At 45.8% G+C, this 25,243-nt stretch overlaps 1 protein-coding gene across 24 annotated transcripts in view; it reads left to right on the top strand.

Annotated features, from left to right (window-relative positions):
* Positions 1-22,803, top strand: part of MBNL1 (muscleblind like splicing regulator 1) — a 111,571-nt gene extending 88,768 nt beyond the window's left edge. For 12 of the 24 annotated variants that reach the window (XM_027798350.2, XM_014287536.3, XM_005434285.4 and 9 more), the window contains 7 exons: positions 5,595-5,852; positions 6,842-6,895; positions 7,713-7,866; positions 13,508-13,543; positions 14,244-14,338; positions 17,738-17,812; positions 19,400-19,474. In XM_027798350.2, coding sequence (XP_027654151.1) covers positions 5,595-5,852; positions 6,842-6,895; positions 7,713-7,866; positions 13,508-13,543; positions 14,244-14,338; positions 17,738-17,794 — 654 coding nt within the window. In that variant the 3' untranslated portion in view covers positions 17,795-17,812; positions 19,400-19,474. Of the gene's footprint in view, positions 1-5,594; positions 5,853-6,841; positions 6,896-7,712; positions 7,867-13,507; positions 13,544-14,243; positions 14,339-17,737; positions 17,813-19,399 lie in introns of all 24 variants that reach the window. The other 12 variants (XM_055723505.1, XM_014287523.3, XM_055723498.1 and 9 more) reach the window with 11 other exon arrangements.
* The last annotated feature ends 2,440 nt before the right edge of the window (positions 22,804-25,243 follow it).

Below are 25,243 nucleotides of genomic sequence, written 5' to 3'. Positions count from 1 at the left end.
TTTCTCTGAAGACAGTATTCCCCAAAGCATGGTCAGGTTACAGGAGAGGCAGCCGTGTTGAGCTGAGAGCTGGCACATGGGTGACTGTTCTGAATCACCCAAGGATGTTTTTCCTTTGAGGACTCTATTTCACCATGGGTACTTGACAGAGGTGGATTAAAACCAAAATGCAATTAGATAAATTCATAAATAAATCATGCTAGATTTGGAAATGAGTACTGAGAGGAGGATGCTGATGGTGGGGAGCCCTTTGGATCACAGTGACATGGTCAGCTGCTGCAATTGATTGTGCTTCCACCCATGTAGAGGGCACAGCGCTGGTCAGTGGTGCTGGGGACATGTGAGCTCAAAAGCTTTCTGTTCATAAGAAGGAGCAGGACATAGCCAAAGTCCCCAAGAACCAGTTCTGCCCGTGACCAGAAAAGCACGTTATATCCGTGGAAGCCCGAGGGGCTGTGTGGGCGCAGCTCTTCATGTGGTGCTTCCAGGGGAGACCCTGTGCTGCCCAGCAGACTGTGACCAAAGTGGATGAGGAGCTAATGAAAGCGGGGACTTCAGTGTGCAGGATTTGATCCTCTGGGTGCTTGTGTTCTCTTTATATAGCTATTTAGAGAAGTGATACACTGCTGAGCCAAACTCCTCTGCATGAGAGGGAGTTGTGAGAGTGTTACTCTCACAAAACACCCAGGGGCACAGTCTGCAGTAAAAAACATGCTTATCAATTAGAAAAAGCCAGCAAAAACATCTGAAATCATTAGGTTTTTTAAAAAAGGATGAGTGGTTTTGCTTTGAACTTGTATGGAAAGGAAGATGACAGCCGAATTGGAAACCCCTGAAAATAAGTGCTGAGACTTAAAGTGCCTCTTTTGTCACCTCTCCTGGTGAAATGGCACTGCTTGGGGATGCAGACCTCAGCTGCTGCAGGAAACACAAGCGGTGCTGGGGTGTGCTAGGTCCCTGGGTGCTGGCTGAGCTCCCAAGGGGCAGCACCCTGTGTTGGGGAGAGCCCTCGGCAGCGCTGGGGAGGCAGCACCAGCCCTCCCGTGGCTCAGCTCACAGCTGGAACACGGTCGAGCAGGGCACTTCTCAGCTGTATTCTCCAGCTCATCTGCACCCAGCAGCCTTCTCAGCTGTCATTGCTTTTATCTTGGTGGGCTCTGCTCTTGGGAGAGATGTCCTTGTCCTTGGAGGAAGGCTGGCCAAGCCCTGCCTTCCTAACGGGGCCCTTCCCTTGGCTCTGCTTTAGTTATTGCACCATGTAGATCACTTTAAAGAAATCCAGCGTCTTCAGCCCTTTAAAGCTGTTGGTAGGTTTTGCTTTTTATTTTGACTGGGATGAGGAACACATCCAGGTTGACCCACTGACTCTGCAATTGCAAACCGTGCTGCTGTCTTACTAAATCAGTATCTGTTGCGGGGAAGGGGTGTCTTTTCCTCCTTGTCTCTTCCCTACAGCGAATGCAGTTTAATAGTGAAATTATGCAGTTAATTAGTGAAATATTTAGGTGAGAAGGTAATAGGTAATCTGCTAGGGCTTTCTGGTGTATTGGTCATTCAATCTGGGGTATCCAAATTTACTGTACAAATACCAAATAAGCACATCGTTTTTATGAACAGCCAAACATTTTAATGTGCTTTATAGATTACAGAAATGCAGAACTGATCTGAAGGATTTTGCATGGTCTGGTTGTGACCTCTCAGAGGAGCCAGCATGCGTCTACCTGCTCTTTAAATGAGCTTATTGCTGTCGGTATTGTCCTTTAGTATGACATGATTAGAGAGCTTTGTAAGGCTTAGCTCGCTGTCCCTTGGAATGAGCTGTCCTTGAGAAAAATAACTACTATGATGTTAGCATCTAATCTTGGAATATGATTTGTTCTGCTCAGAATTTTAGATAACTAATGCCAAAGTACCTAATTCTTGAAAATAAGTAAGTTAGCACACATGTTCTGGGATACTGAATGAGACTGTTCCATAACTAAAAACTCTCAGTACATATACCTGGGATTTTAAGGAAAGCAGGCAGACAACACAGATCTGGGAGGCAGTGTGCCTCCTCTCCTGAATTAATATGAATACTCGTAAGATGAGATCAGTGACTGTAACTAGCAGTAGGGTTGATAGTATATGTATTTGGACCATGTCGCCTGTGCAGATCGCATGCAGATGTTTGGGTGTCCAGTGTGTTGAGCCACTCCCATAAGGAATCCGTATCTCAGGGTGGAAATTTCATGGGTTGAGGCTTTTCCTACAGCTTTTCTCACGCTCCTCTCCTGCCAGAAATATCTTGAACAAAAGTGTGGCTATTCCAGTGAACTAGAAGAGAAGCAAGAAGGACAGAGAAGTGAGAGAGAAAGGAATTGCCCAACTGTTTTATTTAAAATGCATGTGTTTCCATTTGAATGCCGTCATTTTCTGTTAGAAGTATTCAGGAGTCAAGAATGACCACAACCAAGCTGCTGTTTCCTCCTTGCTTCATATATAACATTTTTTGCCACAAAGAAGCAGCTTAGAAGTTCTTGGAGGTTTTTGGGTCTTGGGTAATCAGGAAATCTGACCTAGTGGAGCCATTTGTTTAAACGTTCAGAGTATGCTAGATAACAATATGCCATGTTGTTCATTGCAGAGGAGGCAGGAGGTGCGACTTGCTCCTGGAAGGGCAGGGATCTCAGCTTTGCTGTCTGTGTCCCTCCAGCCAAACCTCTGCCCAGCCTTTGGGGGAGCAGCATGGTACCTCAGCTGTAGCTGGGGTGACATGGCGGTTGCCTCCCTCCAGGGTGGGCACCTTCATTCCCAGCAGGGGGACCAGAATATACTCAGCCCAAAGTTAGAACAAGTTAAGTAAGTTGGAATGAGTCAGTAGTACCTTAGCATTTTTGCAGACAGGCTAGAGATCTACAGGTGCCTCTTTTGTTTCTGTTTCATAACATACTGAGTTGAAAATTATGATGCTAATTACAGGGCTATTAATAAAAAACTACATAAAACCTGCCCAGATCCGAAAGACCAGACAACATAATATGCTTCTGTGCCTCTCTTTACTCAAGCAGATGAATGATATATTGCTGCATCCCGTGGCAAAAAATAACATTATTTTCAATGCATGCTTTTAAATGAACAAGAATTGGAAACATTCTTGGTTGCCATCACAGCAGCTGAAAAGCCATCGCTGGTCACAGTGATTAAAAGGACTAGCAGTGTCATGGTCTGTGTCTGACTGCTGTAAACCATCATTCAGGGATCTGTTGAGGAGCACTGAGAGTGTGCCATTCATTGCCTTATCTCAGCCACTGCATGACAGCTCTGTGAAAATTCGCTCTGGACATGCCAAAGATCATCTCTCTCTGCCTATTTCAGTTTCCTGGTCATTCTTCTTTGCTTTTTAACTATGAAAAAATCAGCTTATCTGTGGATGCATTTTCTTTCTCTCCCTCTCTCTCTGTGAACAGATGCTTCTATATATGTGTACACTTATATATGAATTTGTATGTATCATTCTGATGTTATTAATGGAGCAGTTCTTGCCTGCATGTGGGGTGGTTTTGAGGCCTCGGTTTTGTGGATCACCAATACGAGATAAAGAGTGAAGACAGTCAACTGACATTAGTTGCATCCTTTTATCTTCAGAGAAAAATATGTCAGTTTACTTCTAGACTGCAAACAAATAATCAAAGGAAATTATCCGCTTTTTTCTATTTAGGAGGCCTGGTTTTGGGTAGAAGGCACTGATTCGTGACCCAGAAAGTGTTCCTGATGGTGAAAGAGAGCAAGCCGTTACACAGGCAGTGAGGCTGCCCAGCCCAGCGCAGCTCTCTTGGAGGAGCAGTGACATGCCAGCTCTATTGGGTGTGTGCTTGAGAGTGGGGGAAGGGAGACCAGGGGTCTTGAGTGAGCAGTGATGGTGCCAGCCCTCAAAGTAGTGGTTTCTGATGGCTTAAGCAGGCGCCACCTCCCTCCCCAGTCACTCCCTGCGTCATGCTATCTAGTCATGCTATCTAGCAGAGTGGTCAGTGTTGCTGCATGGGGACTAGATGGGGGAAGGGATCTGCTTGCAGAATTACCTGGAGGGCAAGTGGTTATTTTTCAGCTGAGGAATTTGCCCAGTCTGTTTCACACACGCTGCAGAAACAGCTCTGCGAGCACCCAGCTGTGAGCTGTAGGGCCGCGGGCATGAATGAGAGCAACAGAGGTGCCTGAACCAGGACAGTTGCCTCTGCTGCATATATACATCCAGAATCTTTGTCACTGCATTGAAAAAGACTACAAATAGGGTCATGCTGGAATGACCCTGGACAAATGGATGTTTCCTGTGAACAGGTTCACAAATGGCATTGCTCTTGTCCTTTGGGGATGTCATTTCATACGTCCTAAGTGCTGCCAGATGGTACTTCAAGTAACAGCGGGGTTAAAAAGCAGCTAGAGTGCTAGCATGGGTGGAAACCAAGTAACAAGCAAATTTGGTTTGTTGCAGGGATGAGAGCCAAGGTCCTTGAGGATATACTGATGATCCAAGCTCAGGGACACCCACCTTTAAAAGGAAATTCCATCTACTAAAGTGGTTTTATTTTTATACAAACTTGGTTGCTTTTGTCCCTTTCTGTTTCCTGTAGCGTTTGGGAAACTGAGATGGCAAATGCATTTTTGTTTGTGGTTTGTGAAGAGCTGACTGTGAAGAGATGTGTCACTTTTTTAAATGCAGGGTTTGCAAGGTGTGTGAACAGGGAGCCGATGGTTGTGCTGGTGATGAAGTTGGTGTCTGCACCGCTGGGAGTCCGGGAGGCATCTGTGCTGGCTCGGCCGGGCTGGAGCCGCTGTACCAGCAGCAGGGATGCTGCGGGGGGGTGCTTCACAGCCAAGCCCGTTTGCTTCTGCAATTTCTGATCCCTTCAGCTTTGTTCGGCCGCTGTCACGCAGCGGTGTGACAGTGGGACTGGTGACCGCTTTGGCTGCAGCCTCTGCTCTTTCCCAACGTCGCCCACCATCTGTTGGTCCGCAGGGGATCGCTGGGAAGCCCAGGAGAGGCAGGCGCTGCCACTGTGGGTGATTGCCCTCTCGTGGCAGATGCCTGGATTTGAGGGCCAAGTGCGGTGCCGCACGCTCCACGGGTGCAGCTCACTCCCCGGCGTGGGCATGGAGCGCCTGTCCGGTGGGGCTGCATGGGGGTGGCCACGCAGTCATTCTTCCCGCACCTCTGGCCAGTCACCTTAATTAGTGCATAGAGTGTGGCTGAGTGGCATGGCCAGGCCACAGTAGAGCTTCCCAGCACCATGGTGCCTGGGCTGATCTCTGAGAGCTAGCCACAGCACGTTTCTTCAGAAAGCAGAAAAAGCCCTGTGGGCAGCTGAGTGGGAGCCAAAATCTGCTGTGTGCTTGGGTCCTTCCTCGTGGGTTTTGATGCTCTTTGACATCACAAGTGGCCTCAGGGAAGTCAGGTCCCTGTGGCCAGGGAGCCAAGCCCACCGTCCCACCGCTGCTGTGGTCCACCTGGGGACAGGCCCCTGTTCTTGCAGACATTCAGAAATCCCGGCTCCTCTCTGAGCTGTGCCTGCAACACCCATCACCCAACTTAAGTGACTCTTTCCCTGATGTTGCAGGTATGTCGAGAGTACCAGCGTGGCAACTGCAACAGGGGAGAGAATGACTGCCGGTTCGCTCACCCTGCCGACAGCGCAATGATTGACACCAATGACAACACAGTCACCGTCTGCATGGATTACATCAAAGGGAGATGCTCACGGGAAAAGTGCAAATATTTTCACCCTCCTGCACACCTGCAAGCCAAGATCAAGGCTGCCCAGTACCAGGTTAACCAAGCTGCAGCTGCTCAGGCAGCAGCGACTGCAGCTGCCATGGTGAGTCTGGAAGACACCTCTGGAGTAGGAGTGTGTTGACGAGAGGCAATAGTGGATGTGGTAACTGTTTTGTTTTGGGGAGGGGGGGTTGCGTGCGCTCGGGGATCCCAGTCACTACACGGTGCAATGAGCTTTCTCAGCATGTGGTGCCAGATCTGCTCTTAAGTAGTTTCAGACCGTTAAGGTGTTTCACTAATTTTGCCTGCTGATGTACAGAGTATCTATATGTACATGTATGTGTGCATATGTGTGTGCGTGTCTGTACGTGTGTGTGCACATATGTATATATAGTTTATTGTGTGTTTGCGTGTGGGTAGATTTGTATCTGTCTAGTCGCACAGATAGATAAACCCGTATTGCGGTTACCATAAGTCTGTGCTTGTAGAGACTTAGTTTGAAGTCAAATTTGACTGTGTTAACGCTGCCTGTAGCCCACCTCCTGTCCCCCAGCTGAGGGCTGGCGGCAGCTCTGGCGGGGCCCTAGAGCAAAGCAAACCTCGTAGCCGTAGCAGCCAGATCTGGAACTACCCAGGAACTGGTTCCCCGGCGAGGAGAGGACAGCACCCCACCTGTGCCGAGCCCCAAGGGGGAGTGGGAAGAGGAGCACGGCTGGGGCGCGGCGGTGTGAGGTGGTGGCCACGGGCTTCCAGCGCTAGTGGCCAGTGGCGGCGGGGAGCCCCGATTGTGCTCCCGCGTCACCGCAAGCGCCCCGGCCTGCCCGTGGGAGGGGGGCCGGGGCAGGCGGTGGCCGGGGGCAGTGCCCTGCCTGCCCTACCTGCCCTGCTGGCGCGGGGGCCGCCTGCCGGCCCCCCGTGCATGCCTAGTCTTGTTACCGTTGTACACGGCATCCGGTGATTTGTTTTTATTTGTTTTTTCTCACCTACCCAAATGCACTGCTGCCCCCATGATGCACCTCTGCTTGCTGTTTATGTTAATGCGCTTGACCCCACTGGCCATTGCCATCATGTGCTCGCTGCCTGCTAATTAAGACTCAGTCGGCTGTCAAATCACTGAAGCGACCCCTCGAGGCAACCTTTGACCTGGTACTATGACCTTTCACCTTTTAGCTTGGCATGTAGCTGTATCGTAGAGTCGAGTTTGGGGTTAATGTGTAGAATTGGCTTATCCCAGTTTCCCTCCCCTCCATCCCTGGCGAGGGGCACGGGGGCGGCCAGGCCAGGGACCATGCCGCCCCTGCGCCCTGCCATCCCCTCCTGGCCCCTTCCCTCCCCTCCCGTACCCCCCCAAGGGTGCCATGTGGGCGGCCGTGGCACAGGGCCGGCCGCGGTGCAGGGTGCGTTGGCATGGCTTCGTGGCGCGGAAGCGGCCGGGGGTGCCGGCATGCAGCTCGCTCTGCATGCCCAGGCAGGCGCTGGGGCCCGGGGAGTGGGTTGGCGCCAGCAGCCCTGCCATCCGCTCCGGACGGTGACTATTAACATTGCTTCTACGTGTTGATGATCCTCATGGAGCTAGCAGTGCTGCTTCCCTCTACCCCAATAGCCTCGCTCCTGACCGAAACCCTGAAGCTTTACAGTAATATTTACACCAGTTCCTATAACGTACAGCTCCAACACGTTACCTGTGCCGCTGTAATGGTAGGCTAAAGTAGTGCTCCCTTGTAAAGCTTTTACCTCGCCTTTTATTTGGTAGTTAAGTCTGCCACGCTGCTTGCTTGCTCATGGATAAACATGGTGCTGCCTGGTTTTTTTGCCTTCTACTGATTTTTCTTTTTCCCTTTCTCTCTTTCCTTTTCTTCTCCCTCCCTCCCCTCCTCCACCCCCCCACCCCACCCCCACCTGCCCTCTTGTGTTTTTTTCTTTTTTTTACTGGACTTTATTTTTATACTCATCCACCATTCAGGGAATTCCTCAAGCTGTACTTCCCCCATTACCAAAGAGGCCTGCGCTTGAAAAAACCAATGGTGCCACCGCAGTCTTTAACACTGGTATTTTCCAGTACCAGCAAGCTCTTGCCAACATGCAGTTACAGCAGCATACAGCCTTTCTCCCACCAGGTAAGTGCTTCTTGTTTGCCTTTTTCTGGGAAGGGAGAAGGGGGAAATCTGGAAAAAAATACACTGGGAAGTAACTGTTCCTGGCGGCACGTGTGTAGAGTTTTTTGCGTGGTGGCTGCCGGGTGCAGGCAGCCTCTCTCCAGCCCGCTGTGCTGCAGTGCCCGGTGAGCTGTGGCTTCTCTCTGCTTCTCTAGGAAGCTGGGTGGGTGTCTTCCAGTCTAATATAAAAATCAGCATCATGCTTTGTCATCCCAAATCAGAATTTGCAATCTTCTCTCTCGTTCCTCTGTTCCTCAATTAACTTCTCTTCGTTACACGTCTCTTAAGCTGTTGTATTTGTTTCTCTTTGCTGTAAGACCCCTTTGCCTTCATGTGCTTAGCAACAGTTGTTCTGAGTCACACAGCGAAGGTTTTGATTTAAATGATGGTGCAGTGATTATAAAAGGCACAGACAGGCAGCCTCGCAGGTAGGCTAATCTTGAACCTGCACAAGAAATCAAGGTTCAGGTCTCTACCACTAAAGCCTCAGGGCTGATTTTGGACTAAGCAGGGCCCAGGCGCACTTGTTCAAGAGTGATCAAATCTACACTTGTTCCAGTGTAATTGCTGAAGAATTGATGCCTGTGCTATTCACGTAAGCAGAAATCCCTTCAGAGGACAAGTGATATGACTTAAAGTTGTAATGTATGCTTTGGTTCTGCAAACAGCACTTCACAAAAAAATATGCATCTAGTACGTCTTTTGAATTTATGCCTGTATTAACACAGCTGAGTTAATTTCTTGCATGTGAACCCACATAAAATCAGCACTATCATTCTAGGAAGGACACAGAGGATGTCTGATAGATCTCTACTCAAAAAATCGGAAGAAGTCAGTGCAGACAGCCCTTCATAATGCAGACTAGTTGAGGGGACAGGAGAAAATACAGCTATTTAATCTTTAGCCCCCCCAAAATTAAGGATCTTATCTTAAACATTTCTGGCAAGTATATTCCCAGGAATTCAGTATAATGCCTTTTACCATTATTTCTTGATCTGGCATGCAACCAACATGTATAATTTAAATGGCACAAAAATCACTTGCTTGATTGTAGTACATTTTAATAACTTGTTTAGGTTCCAAAAATGCATTGCAACCACTGAGATATATTAATAAAAGCTTGTTGCAAAGCTTGTAGGAGTCAATAGAAAAACTGATTGAGTAAGTTTTAGATCAGATCTCTATCCCACATACTAAAATTGATATAAAAATGCTTATGCAGTCACAGTCCTTCCTGTAGATATTAAACAATTCTACAGATTTGTTCTGGCAGAGTGTAACTGATGTGGCTAGTAACTCATGCAATTTTCCAGCTTCCATTAAATCAGCGAGGGGCTGGATGATTTCTGGAAGTTCTCAAGCTGCTTTGAATCACACCCTTTGAAGCAGGGGTTATGGTTCGTGTGCATCGGACCTTGTTTACACTACATCGTTGACTGGGATCTTTCATGTTGGCACTTACACAGAGCCTGCCTCAGCACTTCCTCTAGCAAATCCGCGCTGAAACCTACAGGAGTTGGCGTGGTGGTTCTTGATGCTTCATTTGACCTTTTTTGACCACTGAAGTTTAGTATATGTTGAACAGGAAAAGTAAAGGATTTTTGTAGTGTGAGCTACTACAACTTCTCCTTTTATATTTTTCAAATAGCAGCAGTTGGAGCTTTCCACTAATCCAGTAATCAAACTTTACTGAAAGTTTGGAGATTTGATTTTCCACCTTGCCCTTTTTAGTTTACCCCATGTAAAAATAAACTAGCATCAGTCCTGTTTGTGCGTAGTCATCTGGAAATAGAGTCTCTCCATCAGTCCGTAAGAACTGACGGGAGAGCACAGAGCATGGGTACCCTCAGCTCCACTGCCATGGAGCAGAGACAGGTTAATTCAGTGGGGTCTGAGTTAAAATGATGTTTTTCAGGTTCAGACACCCAAAGCGTAATTACTCATACGTGTTTTTAGTTGCTTCAGCTGCAACCTATGGAAATGCAGGAGGTCTGGAGGGCAGTGGCAGAACCTACACCGTGTGGATGTGTGCCCCTGTGGAGGACTTGGCAGGACCCTCCTCTCCACAGGACATTTCACTCTTGATGTTTCACCTTTGAGAGTTTTCTGTTCATGTTCCAGACAAACCCAGATACCTTTTCTAAACTGTAAGGTGTAATTCTGCCTGCCTGTATATAAGGGCATGTGAAAGCAAATGAAGGGATCATGCCTGCCAGAGGATGGACACTGCCATTCCAGCACACTTTAAAGGATTAAATGCTCTTGGATAATCATCTCACTGCGCTCAAATAAAGTTCCCTCTTTGCACGGCTCCCCTCTGGAGGTCTCCCGGAAACCTTGGCTGCTGGAAGCTGTCCCCAGACTGAGAGGGAAAGCTAAAAAGCATTGCAAGAAAGAACTGGAACACTTGTGGTGTTGGCTAGTTGAAATAAGCAGAGTTAGTCTGCCAAACGAGGAGGCTCTGCACGACCTAATAGATGTTCACAGCTTGTTTTGGTACATTGGTCCTGGCTGCTGACTCTTGATGCCTTGGCAGACACGCAGGCAAATGTTTCGCTGTGGGGCTGTGAACCTGCAGAGCAGCGGTTACTTGGCATTCCTATTTCTGCACGTGCTCTTTGTCCTGCAGTAACTGTGAGCTGATTGGGGATAAGTTTGTACGTGCAGAGGGAGAGCTCCTATGTGCAGCGAGATGGAATTCCTACCCTGGTGCTTGTTACCATCCTGTGCCTCAGCTCACTGTTTCCTCAGTTGTGCATATACAGCTGTTCCTGGCCTGTGCTTGTCAACCAAGTGGTCAGGCAGTCTTGGGGAAGCTTAAACCTCCAGAAGAAAGGGCTCAGGTTTGCAGGATGCTCGAGGAGCTGTTGTCCTGACACACATGCAAGAGACGGAATCTCAGCAGCACAGCTGAACCACGCAGCCAGACGTGGCAAGGATTCAGCCACCTCTGCCATTAAGTTAACACACTGCGTATTTGTTTAGTTACTGCAGCTTCAGCACCGGAGAGCCTACTTCCTCAGGGCTGGGATTCAGTCAGGGCACAGGTGCTTTCCTAAAGCAGTGTCTGTGTAAGCGCCTTCCTTCATGGGGCTTCTGGGTCTGTGTAAAAACACTGCTGCCCTCCAAAATATTAGGGAGGGATGGGTCAGACACAGCTCTTCACCTCGACAGGAGTGCTTGTGCTGTCCATGGCAGTATTTTTAATTTGGATTTAGTAGATTGGACAGAATAAATAGACTGAGGGGAATAATGAAAGGGAGAAAAGAGAAGAAAATGCCTAAAACGCCAGTAGTCCTCAAATATTTATAAAAATAGCTTTATTCCACTGCAGAAATGATCTGGTTGTGAAGTTATGATCAGTTAACTGGACACATCCTTGAATTAAAATTCTGCCCTGTGCTGAAAAGCTAGGGAACATTTGAAACTGCACATTTATTATTCATGCATTCTCATTAGTCAGTCAAGGCTTCTGAAGTCAAGATGAATATTAAGGTCATAATAAAAATTATTTTTATTACTGGTAAGAGGGTCATACAGCATTTTGTCTTCATATTTGCAAGTTATTGCACTCTAGCTAGTGTTTTCATTTCTGCCTTATGTTCATTTGCTTCAGTTCCCTTCCAAAACTGTGTGCACTGGTTATAACGTTAACAATGATAACTCAAACTAAAATTTGGGGCTGAAAAGCTTTACAGTGATATTTCAGAGTTCATATAAGTATCTAACTCATCTTTAGCATGTAGATGTAATTATGAATGGAATGACACAATATTCCAGATCTAATCAAATATGTACAGCCCTACAAATAGAGCACTTCTGCACAGAGACAGAACTCAAAGGTTCTTCCCTGTAACCTCTTTTAACGCTATAGAGATGTCATAGAGAGACTGAGAAAGCAGTTTTACTTACTGTTTGTACTTCATAGCCAAATTTTGCTCCATTTTTTAACCGTGCAAGTGATCCCATTGACTTCAGCCGTGATTTGTGCATGGGCAAGTCAGCAAAGCTACCGTTCTTTTAACCTTTCTTTGTGAATATTTTCAGTCTCTTCCATGACACAGAAATAGAAGAGTAATTAGGAAACATGATTACGCCCTTTTCTTTGTAGCCTCACAGATACAGTGATGACAGAGAATAACCTTGTCCCCAGCAATAATTATACTGACTCTCCCTGCTTAGTTAAATGCTCTTGAGATTGTGCAAGCCACTACAATACTTGGCACCAGCTAAAACAATTTCCTGTCCCCCCGTTACAGTCACGTAATGTCGAGGAAGCAGCATTGCTGTGGCTCCCACCGGCAGTCTTCTAGAATGTTTCCATTTCCATTGCAATCTCTGTTCCCAGATTGCAGAGTTTTTTTCAGTTTCTGCTGTGTCAAGCATAATTAGTGGTGTTAATAAACATTAAATAAAAAAAGTAAAATGTTTATTGAAAAAAGGATATTCTGAAATATCAGTATATATTTATCATACTGGAAGCAAAAATAGAATATTCTGAGTTCAGTCTGGTGGAAGGCATTTTGCTATGTAAATTAAACAGAATTACCAACTTAGTGATATTTAAAAAATGATACCATAATGATAGCGTAATGTTCCTAAAAACACCATACTGCTGTTGGCTCTCTAGTTGCAGGGCAGAATTCACCAGATGCCGTCACTTTAATTCTTTTTGTGCAGCCTGAAGAGAGTTGCAGGTTGTGAGCCCAGACACCAGCAGCTTAAAATACATCCCATAATGTAGAAAAAAGCGCTGAACAAGTATTCTGAGGTGCTGCTGTGAGCTGCATAGGAGACTTCAGCTATCCAGTCACTCCTTTGACCTGTGTATTAAGCAGACAGACCGGGGGCAGTCAGGATTGCTGCCACTTCACCGGCAGCTCACAGTGGGCCGTGCAGATACAGCAGAAGCACTGCATGCTGCCTTCACCTGGGGTTTGCCTATACATTACCCAAATACTGGAGCAGTCAGGTTGTGGCTAATGAAACGGTGCAGATAAGTCAGTGCTCTGCGAGGAGCTGCGGCTGCAGCCCTGCCGAGGAGGGCCCCGACTGGCGAGGACGCTCCAGCAGGAGCAGAGCCCCGCTCGCCAACTGGCTGCCTGCCCTGGCCAGAGCGAGCTGCCCACTGCGCTTGCTGGGCACCTGCAGCGTGGGGGCTGCGACCGGCCCGTGTCCTGCTCTGCAGGCAGGGGTGGGCCTTGTGTGCCTGGAGGCAAGGGCAAGTTTAAAGCATTTCTTTCGGTCTGAGGAAGCCAGGGTACAGACCATTACAGAGCTAATGTCAAACGGCAGAAAAGAGCTTTAAAACAAAAGCTGAAGACACTTTTCCTAGCCACGCTGATAATCCACAGTGCCACAAAGGCAAACGTGATATACCAGCACACAGTTCGACTAGCTCTTTCCCTTCACTGGAGACTAGTTCTAATGGATCACTGTGCTGTTGTATGGTTTGATTGTGCTGACAGTTACATGCCTCTGTTCCCATAATAACAATTTTTCTTCTTTGTTCAAATGAAATTTCTAATTACACGTGTGATGGGTTGTTTTAATTCTTTTCCCTTTCCAAATCCACCTTCCTGTTGCAATGCATGATGGGCAGGCTCAATATTGTGCATGACACCCGCTACAAGTGTTGGTAGGTGCCAGCTTTGTTTCTTGATTATCTTAAACCTGTGGTGCAGCTCACGGACCCTCAAAATCCACTGCTAGATTTTAACTTATAGCTCCTGTGCCAATCCATCTCCCTTAGCCTTCTCCACTAACACCTGTCAATTAAATGCAATTGTTTTATTTAATTGACATGGACACACAGACGTTGTTAATTTTGTACAGCAGTTTTTTGAATTGCACATTGTTCCTTGGTGGATTTTGATTGGACTATGAGTTCCAGTGTTTAGAAACTATCTTGTGTTAAATAAAGACTGTATCTTGCTATAGCCACATAGACATATACTGTCCTTCAACAAGGTTAATTTATGTTTGCAGTAAATATTTGGGTTGAATTTTTAAAAGACAAAAAATTTGTAAATGTAAGGGCATCTAAGAATTCTTCTGTTGATTTTTGTATTGAAATGGTTAAGCTTGTTTTTTGTCGATTTTCTTGATTTGATGGTAACAAGCATTTTCCCCTTTTTTTCTCTTTCATTTCCCTCCTCTCTTTCTCCCTGGAATGTCATCCTGCTTTGCACTGTGATTGCATGTCATGCGCTGGCAATGATGTCTCGGGCTTTTTGCTGTGATAAATACCATGCTCAATTATCCTGCCACATGTCGCTCTGGTTCCCATACTGCTACACTCTTCTGTATGTTTGCTTATATGATTTTCCTTCCGAAAGTTCCCATGGTGCACGGTGCTACGCCAGCCACTGTGTCTGCAGCAACAACATCTGCCACAAGTGTTCCCTTCGCTGCAACAGCCACAGCCAACCAGGTTTGCTAATTTACAGCTTTGTTCCTTACAGACAACTTGAAATTGGTGCTTTTAATGAGCATGGGGGTTTTGATTTTACCTCTTGTTGGCCTACACATTCTCTCTTAAGATCTGCAGCACGGCTTAGTAAGCCTTTATCCATGCTCAAAAGGTGCTGCAGTTCCATTTCTGACGCTAAAAAGAATTGATAGTAGAGTTTCTGACTCAGTCTTAACATTTATGGGCCATGCTGCTTATTTCTGCTCTCAGAGATGTAAAGAGAAAGGGATAATACACGGAACCCATTATTTATTTCTATTTCTGTGAAGCCAAGAGTTCCTTTTAGTGCAGAACTCCAGTGAAAGCCAGTAAAACCTTTGTGCAGAGGGGTTGCAGGAGCACTTTTTTAACAGTCTGAATTTAGCAGTCTGAACATGTTCCGACTCTCCTCTTCCAAGAGCAAAATGAAAACGCTTGAGCATGGGCCACACAGAAACTTCTTTTAAACCTTTGTTTCAGCTTGTGATTCTGCTTAGAAATGGCCAATTACTTGTTGCAGTAGACAGACTTCAGTTAAGAAAATGTCCATTAGAGTCTGGTTTTATTTCTAAATAGCTGCCTCAGTTGTTTCCATATTTGAATGTAGTTTAGGAATAAAAGAATAAATAAGTGATAAAAAGCCCTCCCAGAAAAGCCAGAACTGATGTTCTAAAGATGAGTACCAGGGGCCAGAGGATCTGCAGTCCCCATGCATACCAGCTGGAGCTGCACCTGAGAACAGAATGTGGCCTGTTATTTTTGTCTAGCTGGGTTGTCAAAAGTGCAGATTTCTGTAGTAGTACATCTGGCTGAAAGTGCAACAATAAAGTATTTTTAAGGACCCTCTTGTTACTCTTACAAAAAGGAATTATTCTTGGAGATCTACTGGGAAGTCAGAATGGCCTAGGTCATGAAACCATCGATTCTGGTCTAATAATGCAGGTATTACTTTCGACTCGGTGGGAATCACACATGTGCCTTTCAGAAAAGGGAACTAAACATCTTCTGCAGCATTTTGCAGGTGTGGTTCTGTATGTGTAATTAATTCTGGAGATAAATGTCAGTTTTTTAAGGCAGGCTCACCTGACATACTCAGTTCCCTAAGTCATTAGAGCTCTCCTTAAACAGTTTCAGAATCCCCTCATAAAGCTGTTGGGTTTGCAGTTGGACCTTAAGCAGCAATACCCATGCCGTGACCTGCTGCACGTGCCCCTCTGTGCGCGGGGTGGACAGGGCCAGCTCGTGCGGAGCCAGGAGCCCGGGGCTCGCTGCAGCACCCTGGGCTGTGCTGCAAGGTTAAGTCCAGAGGCTGTGACTTCCAGCCTTTCTACCTTTGCCCATCAAGCAGTACCATTTTGTACTACGCCCAGCTGGAGGTTGATCTCTCAAAAATACGACTCCCAAAAATTGCAGTGATACATAGGCATGCACATCCCGAGTCTCAAAAGGGACCTGGATATTTTACAATTCCAAATAATACTCAGGTTTGTCTGCTTAGCAGGGAGCACTTTCTGCTCCTGAGAAATGCTTGCCGAATGACCATGCATGCCACTTACGGATTTAAACTAGCGTTAAGAATTACTTTGTGTTTTGGAAAGCTAGTTTATATGTAGGACTGCCTCTGCATACACCTGTCACCTAAGCAAGCAACGACCTGTATGCCCAGAGTGTCTTAATATTGTAGTTTATTGCACCATACAATTAATTTGAGTGTGTCTCTACGTCCTCTGTAAGTCCAGAGAGTTGTGAGAACAAGCCAAGCCACAGAAAAGCATCACTGTTTTTTAAAATCATCTGTCTAAATAACCGTGCACTTTCCCAGACAGACTACAGGGAAACTTTCTGTTGTAGAATCTGATCATTTCATGCATATCCTCCCTGGAGCCTCATAACACACTTAGTGTCAGTACTGCAGCCAAACCTCAATATATACATATATAACAAATATATGTATATACTATGTGAGCAATGCTGAAGTTATTTAATGCCACACGATGCAATGTGCATGCATGCCAAAAGTCTTAAGGTCTGGCCCTCCATCTTCATTGACTGGTGTTGAAGGTCCTTGGTACGTTCCGACAGCACTACCCCTGATGCTTCTACACAGCTGGGTGCAACAGCCTGTCCTGCAGCAGTAAAAAAAAATGGTATGAGAAGCTTCATTATGCTCAAAGCACATTTCTGTACAACTGGGCAATGTTGTAGAGTTCTGTGGAGTTGCTAGGGGAGGAGAGGGCACAAGGGGTGGAAAAAACAACACCAGGTCCTGTAAACAGTTTAGTTAAGAAACCTCTCGTTCCCTCTCTTGTGTGGATTAACAGGTCAGCCTTAGTATCCGTCAGAAAAAAAGAGTCTTTCCGAGTGCAACAGCCATTTGTGGTCGTAGAGATCCATTTTGTGTCATATGCCCCAGCATGTTTCCCTGTGCATCTATTTGCTCTATATATAGATGCATTATAGATGCATCTATAGCAGGTGCATCTATTTGCTCCCTCCAGCCGGGCTTCGGGTCCCACCTGTAACGCAGGGTTCCTCTAGGTTCCTCCAACGCCTGCACGCCTTGGTGCTGTCCCTTCTCAAGGGCCTGACCTGCAGGGTCTGTTGGGGCTTGCCCCCGTGAACTCCCACCTGCGCACCGCACACAGAGGGCTGCACGGCTGGGACCCAAGGGTGGGTTGTAGAATATAACTTTGTTGTTGGTACTGTTGGTAATCTGCTCTGATTTTAATACTGTTTTTTTTTTAAAAATGGGAAATGGAGTTGAGGGGGCACTTCAAGAGAGCCATGTACTGAATTCTGTTTACACAGACAAATATTTTGAGAATTGTTTCACTGCTTTGGGGAGCCTTAGCTTTTCATCTGATCCACCATGATGCCCTCAATGGCCGTGCAAAGAGCAGGCAGCTCTTCTCTACAGTGGATTTTCACCAGCCGTGAAAATCAAGCTCAGGGCATCTTGGATTTGGCATTCAAAAACCAAGACAGTGAAAACAGTGAACACAAAATCAGACTGAAACAAGGCCACTGTAGGATTTTATCATTTTACATGATACACTGAAAGCACAGAATTTTGTGTAGGCCAACAAAAAGGGCTATTTTCAATTACTGCACTGCATGACTTCTGTAGATTTTAACGTCTCTTGTTTCCTAAACAACCAATAATACTTATTTATGTTTGTCAAGTAGTACTTAACACAATGTTTTCCAGTTTTAAGATGCTATTGTAGCACTTCAGTTGACTTTAACTTACAGTTACGATATAAAATCCACCAACTCACAGCTGATCCTCACTTTTCCAAACTTATGTTCTATAGCAAAATGCTCTGTCTCTGGGTTGGCTCATTGCACTTGTTATTCATTGTTTAAATTTTTTACCTATAGATACCCATAATATCTGCCGAACATCTGACTAGCCACAAGTATGTTACACAGATGTAGACATTTTGTCATCAAACAGTAAGTTCCCAGTGTGTTGTTGCTTGCATTTTTCTCACCTTCATGCATGCATAATCTGTGTATTTCTCAGGGACAGAATGTTTTTGTTTCCTTTCTAAGAAAACTAGTAAGATACAGGGAGGAGGCTGTGAACTCCACTGGTGCTCCATTCTTCTCTCAGTGGAGATCCCATGGTTAGCAGTGACCACGTTAGCCAGTGTGTTGGACCAGGTGTTTGTACATATCCATATAGCTAAATCAGAGGGTCAAAAACTAGCATTTTGCGTTTTGTTGGTAAAGGAGGATGGCTCCAGCACTGATGGGAGCCAAGGGCCAGGTCTAGCAGTGAGGTGGTTATGTTCAGCTGTCTTTAGAAAAGATAAATTTTAAATCTCCAGATTTGGAAGGGCAGCGTCTCTGAAAATACAGGCTTAGTCGTCTGCCTAGCTGAAGCCTGATTTCTCCTGAACACAGGATGTCAGACTGCCACATGTTACACACGGTATTTTCCTGGCATGAGTGGTGTGGCAAGGGGAGGCCCCAGAGTGCAGGCGCAGTTCATACCTGCGTTGCGTTGCATTGCGTTGGCGTGAACGGCCGCTGGAGACGGCATATTTCAGCTCTGTATACTGTAACCTTTATCCTGCATAGCCTGAAATCTGGGTTTGTGTGCCTAAGCTTCAGAATTTTTTTTCCCCCCTCTGTATCTTCCTGTGAGTAAACTGTAGTTTCCAGTCTATCACTAAATTGCCTGTTACCATTAAGCCCACCCGCAGCACTGATACCACCTCCCCCAGGACAGCTTGTGATTTGTATTACCTTTCTCTCTCCTGCGCTCCATTTCTGCTCTGTGTTTTTTATTGAATGGCTCAGCCATAATGGAATTACTACTTTGAGTGAGGATTAACTGATTTGCCACAGTGGGCTTGTAATAATAGTTATTCCTTTCAGCTGAGCGTAAACAGTGTTGAACTGCTTGACTGACTCAGGTGGGACGCCTCTTATCTGCTGGCTGCACTTGCTGCCAGGCTTCCCTCTGCAGTTGGCTGGGACCAGGATGGCCCTGGCTTGGAGATGGGCCCAGGTGGAGGAGGAATTGCTCTCTAGAGCAAATCTCCTGTGACAGGCAAAAGACACCAGAGAAATAGCTACGCTAGCTGGGCAGTTAGGAAGAATTGCCTTGGGAACATAGGCCCAGATTTCCAAGGATGTTTGGGTGCCTCTCGGGTATCAGCTAGGCTCCCAGGTTCTATGGGGCAGTGGCAGCAGGGCCTGGAAAGAGAGGGGGGCACGGAGCTGCTGGGCAGCACTCACATGGCACTTTGTGGGTCTGGGAAGCTGTCCCCCAGATGCTGTGACCCCATGGCTGGGGGCTCGACAGCGGCAGGAGGCTGGTGGCTGCGTTGTGCGCTTCTACCTCTGCAGGATTTGCACGTGAAGCGAGCCACTGCTGCAGGAAGGCTGCTGGAGGGAGCGAGCTCCCAGGGCTTTGGGTGCAGGCTTCCTGCTGCTCCACGGCACGGCACGTTTCCCTGCTGCAGATGTAAAGCTTGCGCCGACAAACGGTTACGACCATGTTAAAAATGCTTTCTGTTCTTTGCTTTCTAGATCATAACTAAAGAGAAAAGGACAGTGTGTTTGGGTTGAGAAGAGGACAAGCTCATTAGCCATAATGTATATAATATATACCGTCAAGCAGCACCTGGAAACTCCCTCAGCAGTAAGACATCCCACACCTTGCATGTTAATGAGATGAAATGAGAACTCAGAAATCCACTGCACACTGTTGCCTATATACTTTGTACATTTAATTGATATTTGTGCTGAGGTGATCTTATTGTCTAAAAACTACAACATTGTCTATCTTTTCTAGTACAGAAGTATGCATATGGTTTAAATATGCATATGTAGTCTATTTCCTACATAATCATGTATGTCACCTTGAAAAGACAGACGATGATGTAACCATAAATCTATTATGTATTGGTACGTCTGTAGACCAAGATATAATTTTTTAAAGTAAGTTTATTTCTTTCAAGGTTTACAAATAAAAAAGGTGCACCTTGTATTTAAAATTGCCATTATAGATGAGAGCGTGCATGCACAGTAATTTTTGTTTAAGAGTAATATTTTTAATGTAATAGATTGTAAGAAGTGGTAAGAGAGGTATCTGACAGAGATGAATGTGCCAAGCAAAACCACAACTGTGTATATTTTAAAGCACATCAATGGCTTTAAGTACCATGTTGTTAAGGATTCTCATGAAGTGCCATAGACTGTACATCCAATTAGAGTATTATTTCTGCAGTGTTATTTTCAGAACCACGTTTTCACTCGCTTTGTTAGTACTAACCAGTCAAAGGGCACCATTCTGTTTCAAACCAAAGCTGTCTCAGAAATGGCCAACTATTCCTTACAGTAACAGTAGACAGCACAAGAAAGATACTCTAGCCGTACAAATTAACCCATACTGGACATATATATAAACTATTTTAAGGCATTGTAGTGTAATATTTATGCATATTTTACTGTATAACATGATATATGAAAGGGAAAAGCCATTTCTGAGACACAAAAACAAATGTTTGAGGAACTTCTTTTGCTTCTATTTATAGCCTCTGTCAAAAGTCAAAAGGACTATAAATGTTTTGCAGAGATGGGTTTCACTTTTACTTCATCACAGTCACGCTTTACATGGTGACTCTAAAGAAAGACGAAAGAAGCACTGACATCAGATGCATGACAAACCAAAATACGAAAAAATGGAGATGTTAATTAGCGTAGGAATCGGGTGGGTTAAATACTTGGGTGAGTTTTATATGTGATTTTTTTTTGTTCAGATTAACTGCTTATAGCCTTAGAAAGCCTTTACAAAATAAAAACAAAAAAAAAATAGATGTGCATTCAAGTTTTAAGAATGGATTTATCCAAAGGAATTCCTTTTTGTGGTTTGGATGTTGCAGCTGGTAAAGGATATTTTTTGCTATGTTCAGCAAAGTGCTGAAGTGGGGGCCAGGTCACTGGTAGCGTAGCGTGGAGTGGAAGAAGCGCGGGTTCGGTTGTAGAACTCTCCATACTTCCAAGTTTACTGCGAGTTTTTATGCTTGAGAGAGATGCTTTATAGTATAAGAATGATGTGTTGATTTTACTGATTGTACTGTACATCTATTAAAGCCTTAGATTATTACATTACGGGTTAAAACCCATACCAATGTAATTTCAGTCGTGTTAAGAAAGTATAGGTGACTTCACATGTTATTGTAGTTACTTAACATTATAGAGTATTACTTATTTTTTCCTTGTTAAAAGTGTAGTTATTTCTTACATTTATTAGATTGTTTTCATTTTCTATTACCAGTTGAATACCATTTCAGTTTATAGAATTTTGTTTTATTAGAGTTTACTGATGACTTTTTCAAAATACAAAAAAAAAGTAGTTTTCTTCATAACATACTCAGTTTTGAATTTACATGTAGTGTCATATGAGTATTCGTATTATTGTTAACTAAATGATTTATATTTTACTGATTTAATATTACAATGTAAGAATGTCAGTCATTGTTAGTTCTTGTCTAGTTTTCATTAAAAGAACAAAGATCTTTTATATGGATATCTTATAATTATATAATCATTGCTAAGTAAGAAGTTAAGTTGTTGCTATCGCAACAATCCTGGCAGACAATTGAGTAATATTTTGATGATTTATTTTGTTTGTAATTAGTTATTATGAGAAAAATCTAGTTCCTAGATATTAGAATAAAATTTATTTTCTACTGTATCCATTTCAAATGTTAAAATATTGTTTAAATATTTTTTGAAATCCCTGAATATCAGGCCTTGTTATAAATAAGCTGCATAATCAATAGATCAAGGGACTTTTTGTTGATAATCCAAATACTCAAAGTTTACGTAACAAGAATTATAGTGTGTGTGTGCAAACTCTTGAGGGTTGATTATGCTGCAGTTTAGCATGTGGGAACGTATAGAGAGAAGGTTGACTTTTTGCACTTCTGTATATAGTCAAAAAAAGAGAGAAACCTGTATAATAGTAAGATCTTATTTTGAATAAAAATGTCTATAATTACAAGGAGTTTTGTTAAGGCTAATAAAATGACAGGCTGAACAAAATTGCTTGCAAAAGTGGCACAGAGTTAGCACTCCATACCCCTTCAAAAAAGTTGCTTTGCTTTATGTGGACAGCTTGTAGTTTGCCAGGATTTTTTCAGCTGGAAAGATATGCCATCCTTCCAAGATCTCATGACTGACAAAAGCTCCACTGGTTCAAATCTGCCTGAAAATCATTAATAAAAAAAAGATAAAAAAAAGGTAAAAAAAAAAGTAAAAAAAGCAGGTACTTCAGACCATCAAGGTGAAATCATGGATCAAATATTCCGTACATTATTCAAAAACTACTGCATGTTTAAAGTATCAAAAAATATATTAAAGATATATGCTATTCAAACCAGTTTCTGACAATTTCAGTGGTTTATTGTTCACAAAAAAGATTCTTCAAAACAAATACTGACTTTCACAAAAGAGTTAAATCATGAACAGGCAAACCAAACAGCACACCGTAGCTGTAGTTGTTATGTGATTATTTTTTATTGCTGTAGTGGTCCTGTTCTTTTAGCAGGTGAAAAAAACCCAAACCCTGGGAAATTTTGCCGTTTTAATGGAAAGCGTTCAAGAAACGTTGTTGTTAAATATGCCAAAGCTGGAAAGAAGCGATTAGGCCATTACTGTATCTGATCTCTCCAGTATTCACACTGAATAATTAATGAAGTTGCACTTATTTGCAACCCCGCAACTTTCATCTGCTGAAAGGACAGATGTGCTTGGTTTTACTATTATGTAATCACAGACTTACTTTTTGCTTGTAGTTGCTCCAAATTATGTACTCTGTCCTGGGCTGCAATTTGTTTTTATGCTTATTTTATTATTACTGCTATAGTTGACCTTGCTGTATGGAAAAAATAAAGTGAAATTGCCCTAATAAAAGTTCTCTTTCTTAATTACATTTTCCTATATCAACTTAAAAATCGCACCGCTTTCTTTTGTGTACGCATTTTTAATTTTACTTTTGTTCGATGCGGATATAATTTATCTGTAAAAAAAAGCCTTGTATACCGGTATTGGTGTGTTTTTTTCCTTCAACAGCGCACGCTATGTGAAATACACAGGTTGTGTATTAAGTATGCGAAGTGTATCTGGAATTACTGTCAAATCTGGAGGGAAATCTAAAGCACGGGTTTGTGAGGGAGAGGGGTGCAGCGCGGCGGTGGCTGACGGTAGGGGGAGCCCCGTTTCCATGTGTTACTGCTCCTCCGTTAATCTCCCACCGGTCACTCTGATAATCAAAATTATTGACCAAAAAAACCCGACAGCTTTAATACAGAAAAGGAGAAGCATCGGGACGCTAGTTTGCCACCGGGATTTCAGGTGTCCCTGTGCTCACTGGCACAGCCGGAGAGGCCGTTGAAGGCGGGTTTTATTCATTTCTCAGCTCAGCACGTCTGGGTGCCTCGCTCCTGTTGGCTCCTTGGGTCCATGCTCACAATGAGACCAGCATTTTCATTTATCGTTGCATTTAGCTGCCAAGTGAAAAAATAACGTGTCGAGCAGCGCTGGTGTTCTAAATTGGCAAAAATAGCACAGCTTGATTTTCCTGTCTGTGCAGTGACAAAGGCCGCGGAGGTTCCTGTGGGTGGTAACACACGTTGGCTGGTGCTTGGGGGCCGAAGCCGGGCAGGACAGCTGGGGGCCGCTGCCTGGGCCACCGGCCCCCAGAAGGTTGGTGTGTCACGCCAGGTGGTGTCCATCCTCACACTGTGGGGGCTTGGGCTTGCGGCCACTGGTAAGTGGTACTGGGCAACAGCTCTGCTGGCAGCGGGGCTCTCGCTAGAGCGCTGAGAGAAATAAAGGCACTGGGATGCTGAGGGGAGCCCCGAGAAGGAGCTCTGGCCAAAGTGGCTCAGGAAGCCAGCAGCTGCGGCACCTGGCCGGCCGGGGCTGAGATGGTGGTGGCTGCAGGAGCAACAGCAGCAACTGCTACAGCTGTTAGAACCAAAGTAAAAGAAATTTGTTGGAAAGGATCCCCGTGTGTCTGCAGCTGAGGTGCATTCTAAAACGGGAAGGATTCTCAGCCTGCAGGGGAGGAGGAGCAGAAACCTGACATGGAGTTTGAATGGCCTTCATGTGATTTGAGATGTGAGCAGGGAACGGCCTCTGAAGAGGGAAACAGTAATTGTGAGGGTCTTTTTGCATCCTGTAATACAAAAATGCCGCTTTCCTGTGCAAACAGAGCTGATCACACCAGTTTCTGTGGCCGCGGCAGAGGCATCACACAATTCTCCAGCGTGCCCTGCTGGGCTGGGCAGCACCCAGGGGCATGCAGCAAGGTGTGGGGCAGGGGAGGGCAGCAGGGCCAGCCTGCATGCCTGCCATGCACCGCGCTGTGCCATGGGACGCAGCAACCCTTCACGGCACCAGCACCTCTGGCCCCTGAGCAGTGGGGAGGGCCGGCCTGGGGAATCGCACGGGTGCCTGCAGTGGTGCTGAGTGGCCCCGGGGGTGGGCTGGGGGGGGATGGGCATGATGGGGCTCAACTGGGCTGAAGGGAGCAGGGCAGCGCTGGAGGAGTGAGCTGGTTGCTGCTGGGGTGGGCATGGCTTGGGGTCTCTGGGGGGAGATCTCCAGGGCACGGCTCATCTGTGGCCTCGGGAGGACACCAGCGCTGAGGGGATGCTGCAGGAGACTTGCCCTGGTGCTTGTGCAGCACTGGCTGGGGTCTGCTGGCCGCATCAGCCTGGCTGAGGCTCAGCCCCGTTCCCCTGGTTTCTGGCTGGTGGTGCAGAGTGGCGGTGGGGCTGCGGTGCCCTGGGGCTGCCCTTGCGGTTATGCCCCTGTCATGGCTCGGAGCAATTGAAGCGTGGGGCAGTGACAGGTCCTTGATGCCGCTTTTAAGGAGTCGAGGTGGGGGTGGGCCTCCTGCCGCTGACCTGCGGGGGGGAGGGGCCTTCCATGGGGGGACCAGCCTGCAGAGCCAGTGCCCCCCTCCTGAAATGCTTTCCAGCTTGTTGCCATGTGTTGGAGAGGCTGGGGGGGCTCTAGGGCAGCTCCCGTGCAGCTGCTTTAACTGGGATTTCTCACTGTGTGCTGCGGGCACGGGGAAGCCCCAGGGGGTGGGATGGCTGGTGAGACCAGTGGTACCCCGTGGTGGTCACGGTGCTTCTGCAAAAACATGGTCTGGGGTGTGTGCCAGGGAGGGCTGAGCGCTGTGGCGTTCCCAGCAGGGTGCCTGGTGTGGGTGTCCCCTGCCTGCAGCCCTCACGGCGGGGGGGGAAGGGGCTCTGGTTTGTGGAGGCTCAAGGAGCAAACTGAAAGCAGGTGAGGAGTCCGTGCGCTGTGTCTTTCATGGGAGCTGGAGAAGACGTTGGAAGGTGTGTTACCACT

The sequence above is a fragment of the Falco cherrug genome, chromosome 11 (genome assembly GCF_023634085.1).
Source record: "Falco cherrug isolate bFalChe1 chromosome 11, bFalChe1.pri, whole genome shotgun sequence".
In the NCBI taxonomy this organism is placed as follows: Eukaryota; Metazoa; Chordata; class Aves; order Falconiformes; family Falconidae; genus Falco; species Falco cherrug.
Note: the sequence above shows the minus strand (reverse complement) of the source record. Positions and strands in the feature narration are given on the sequence as shown.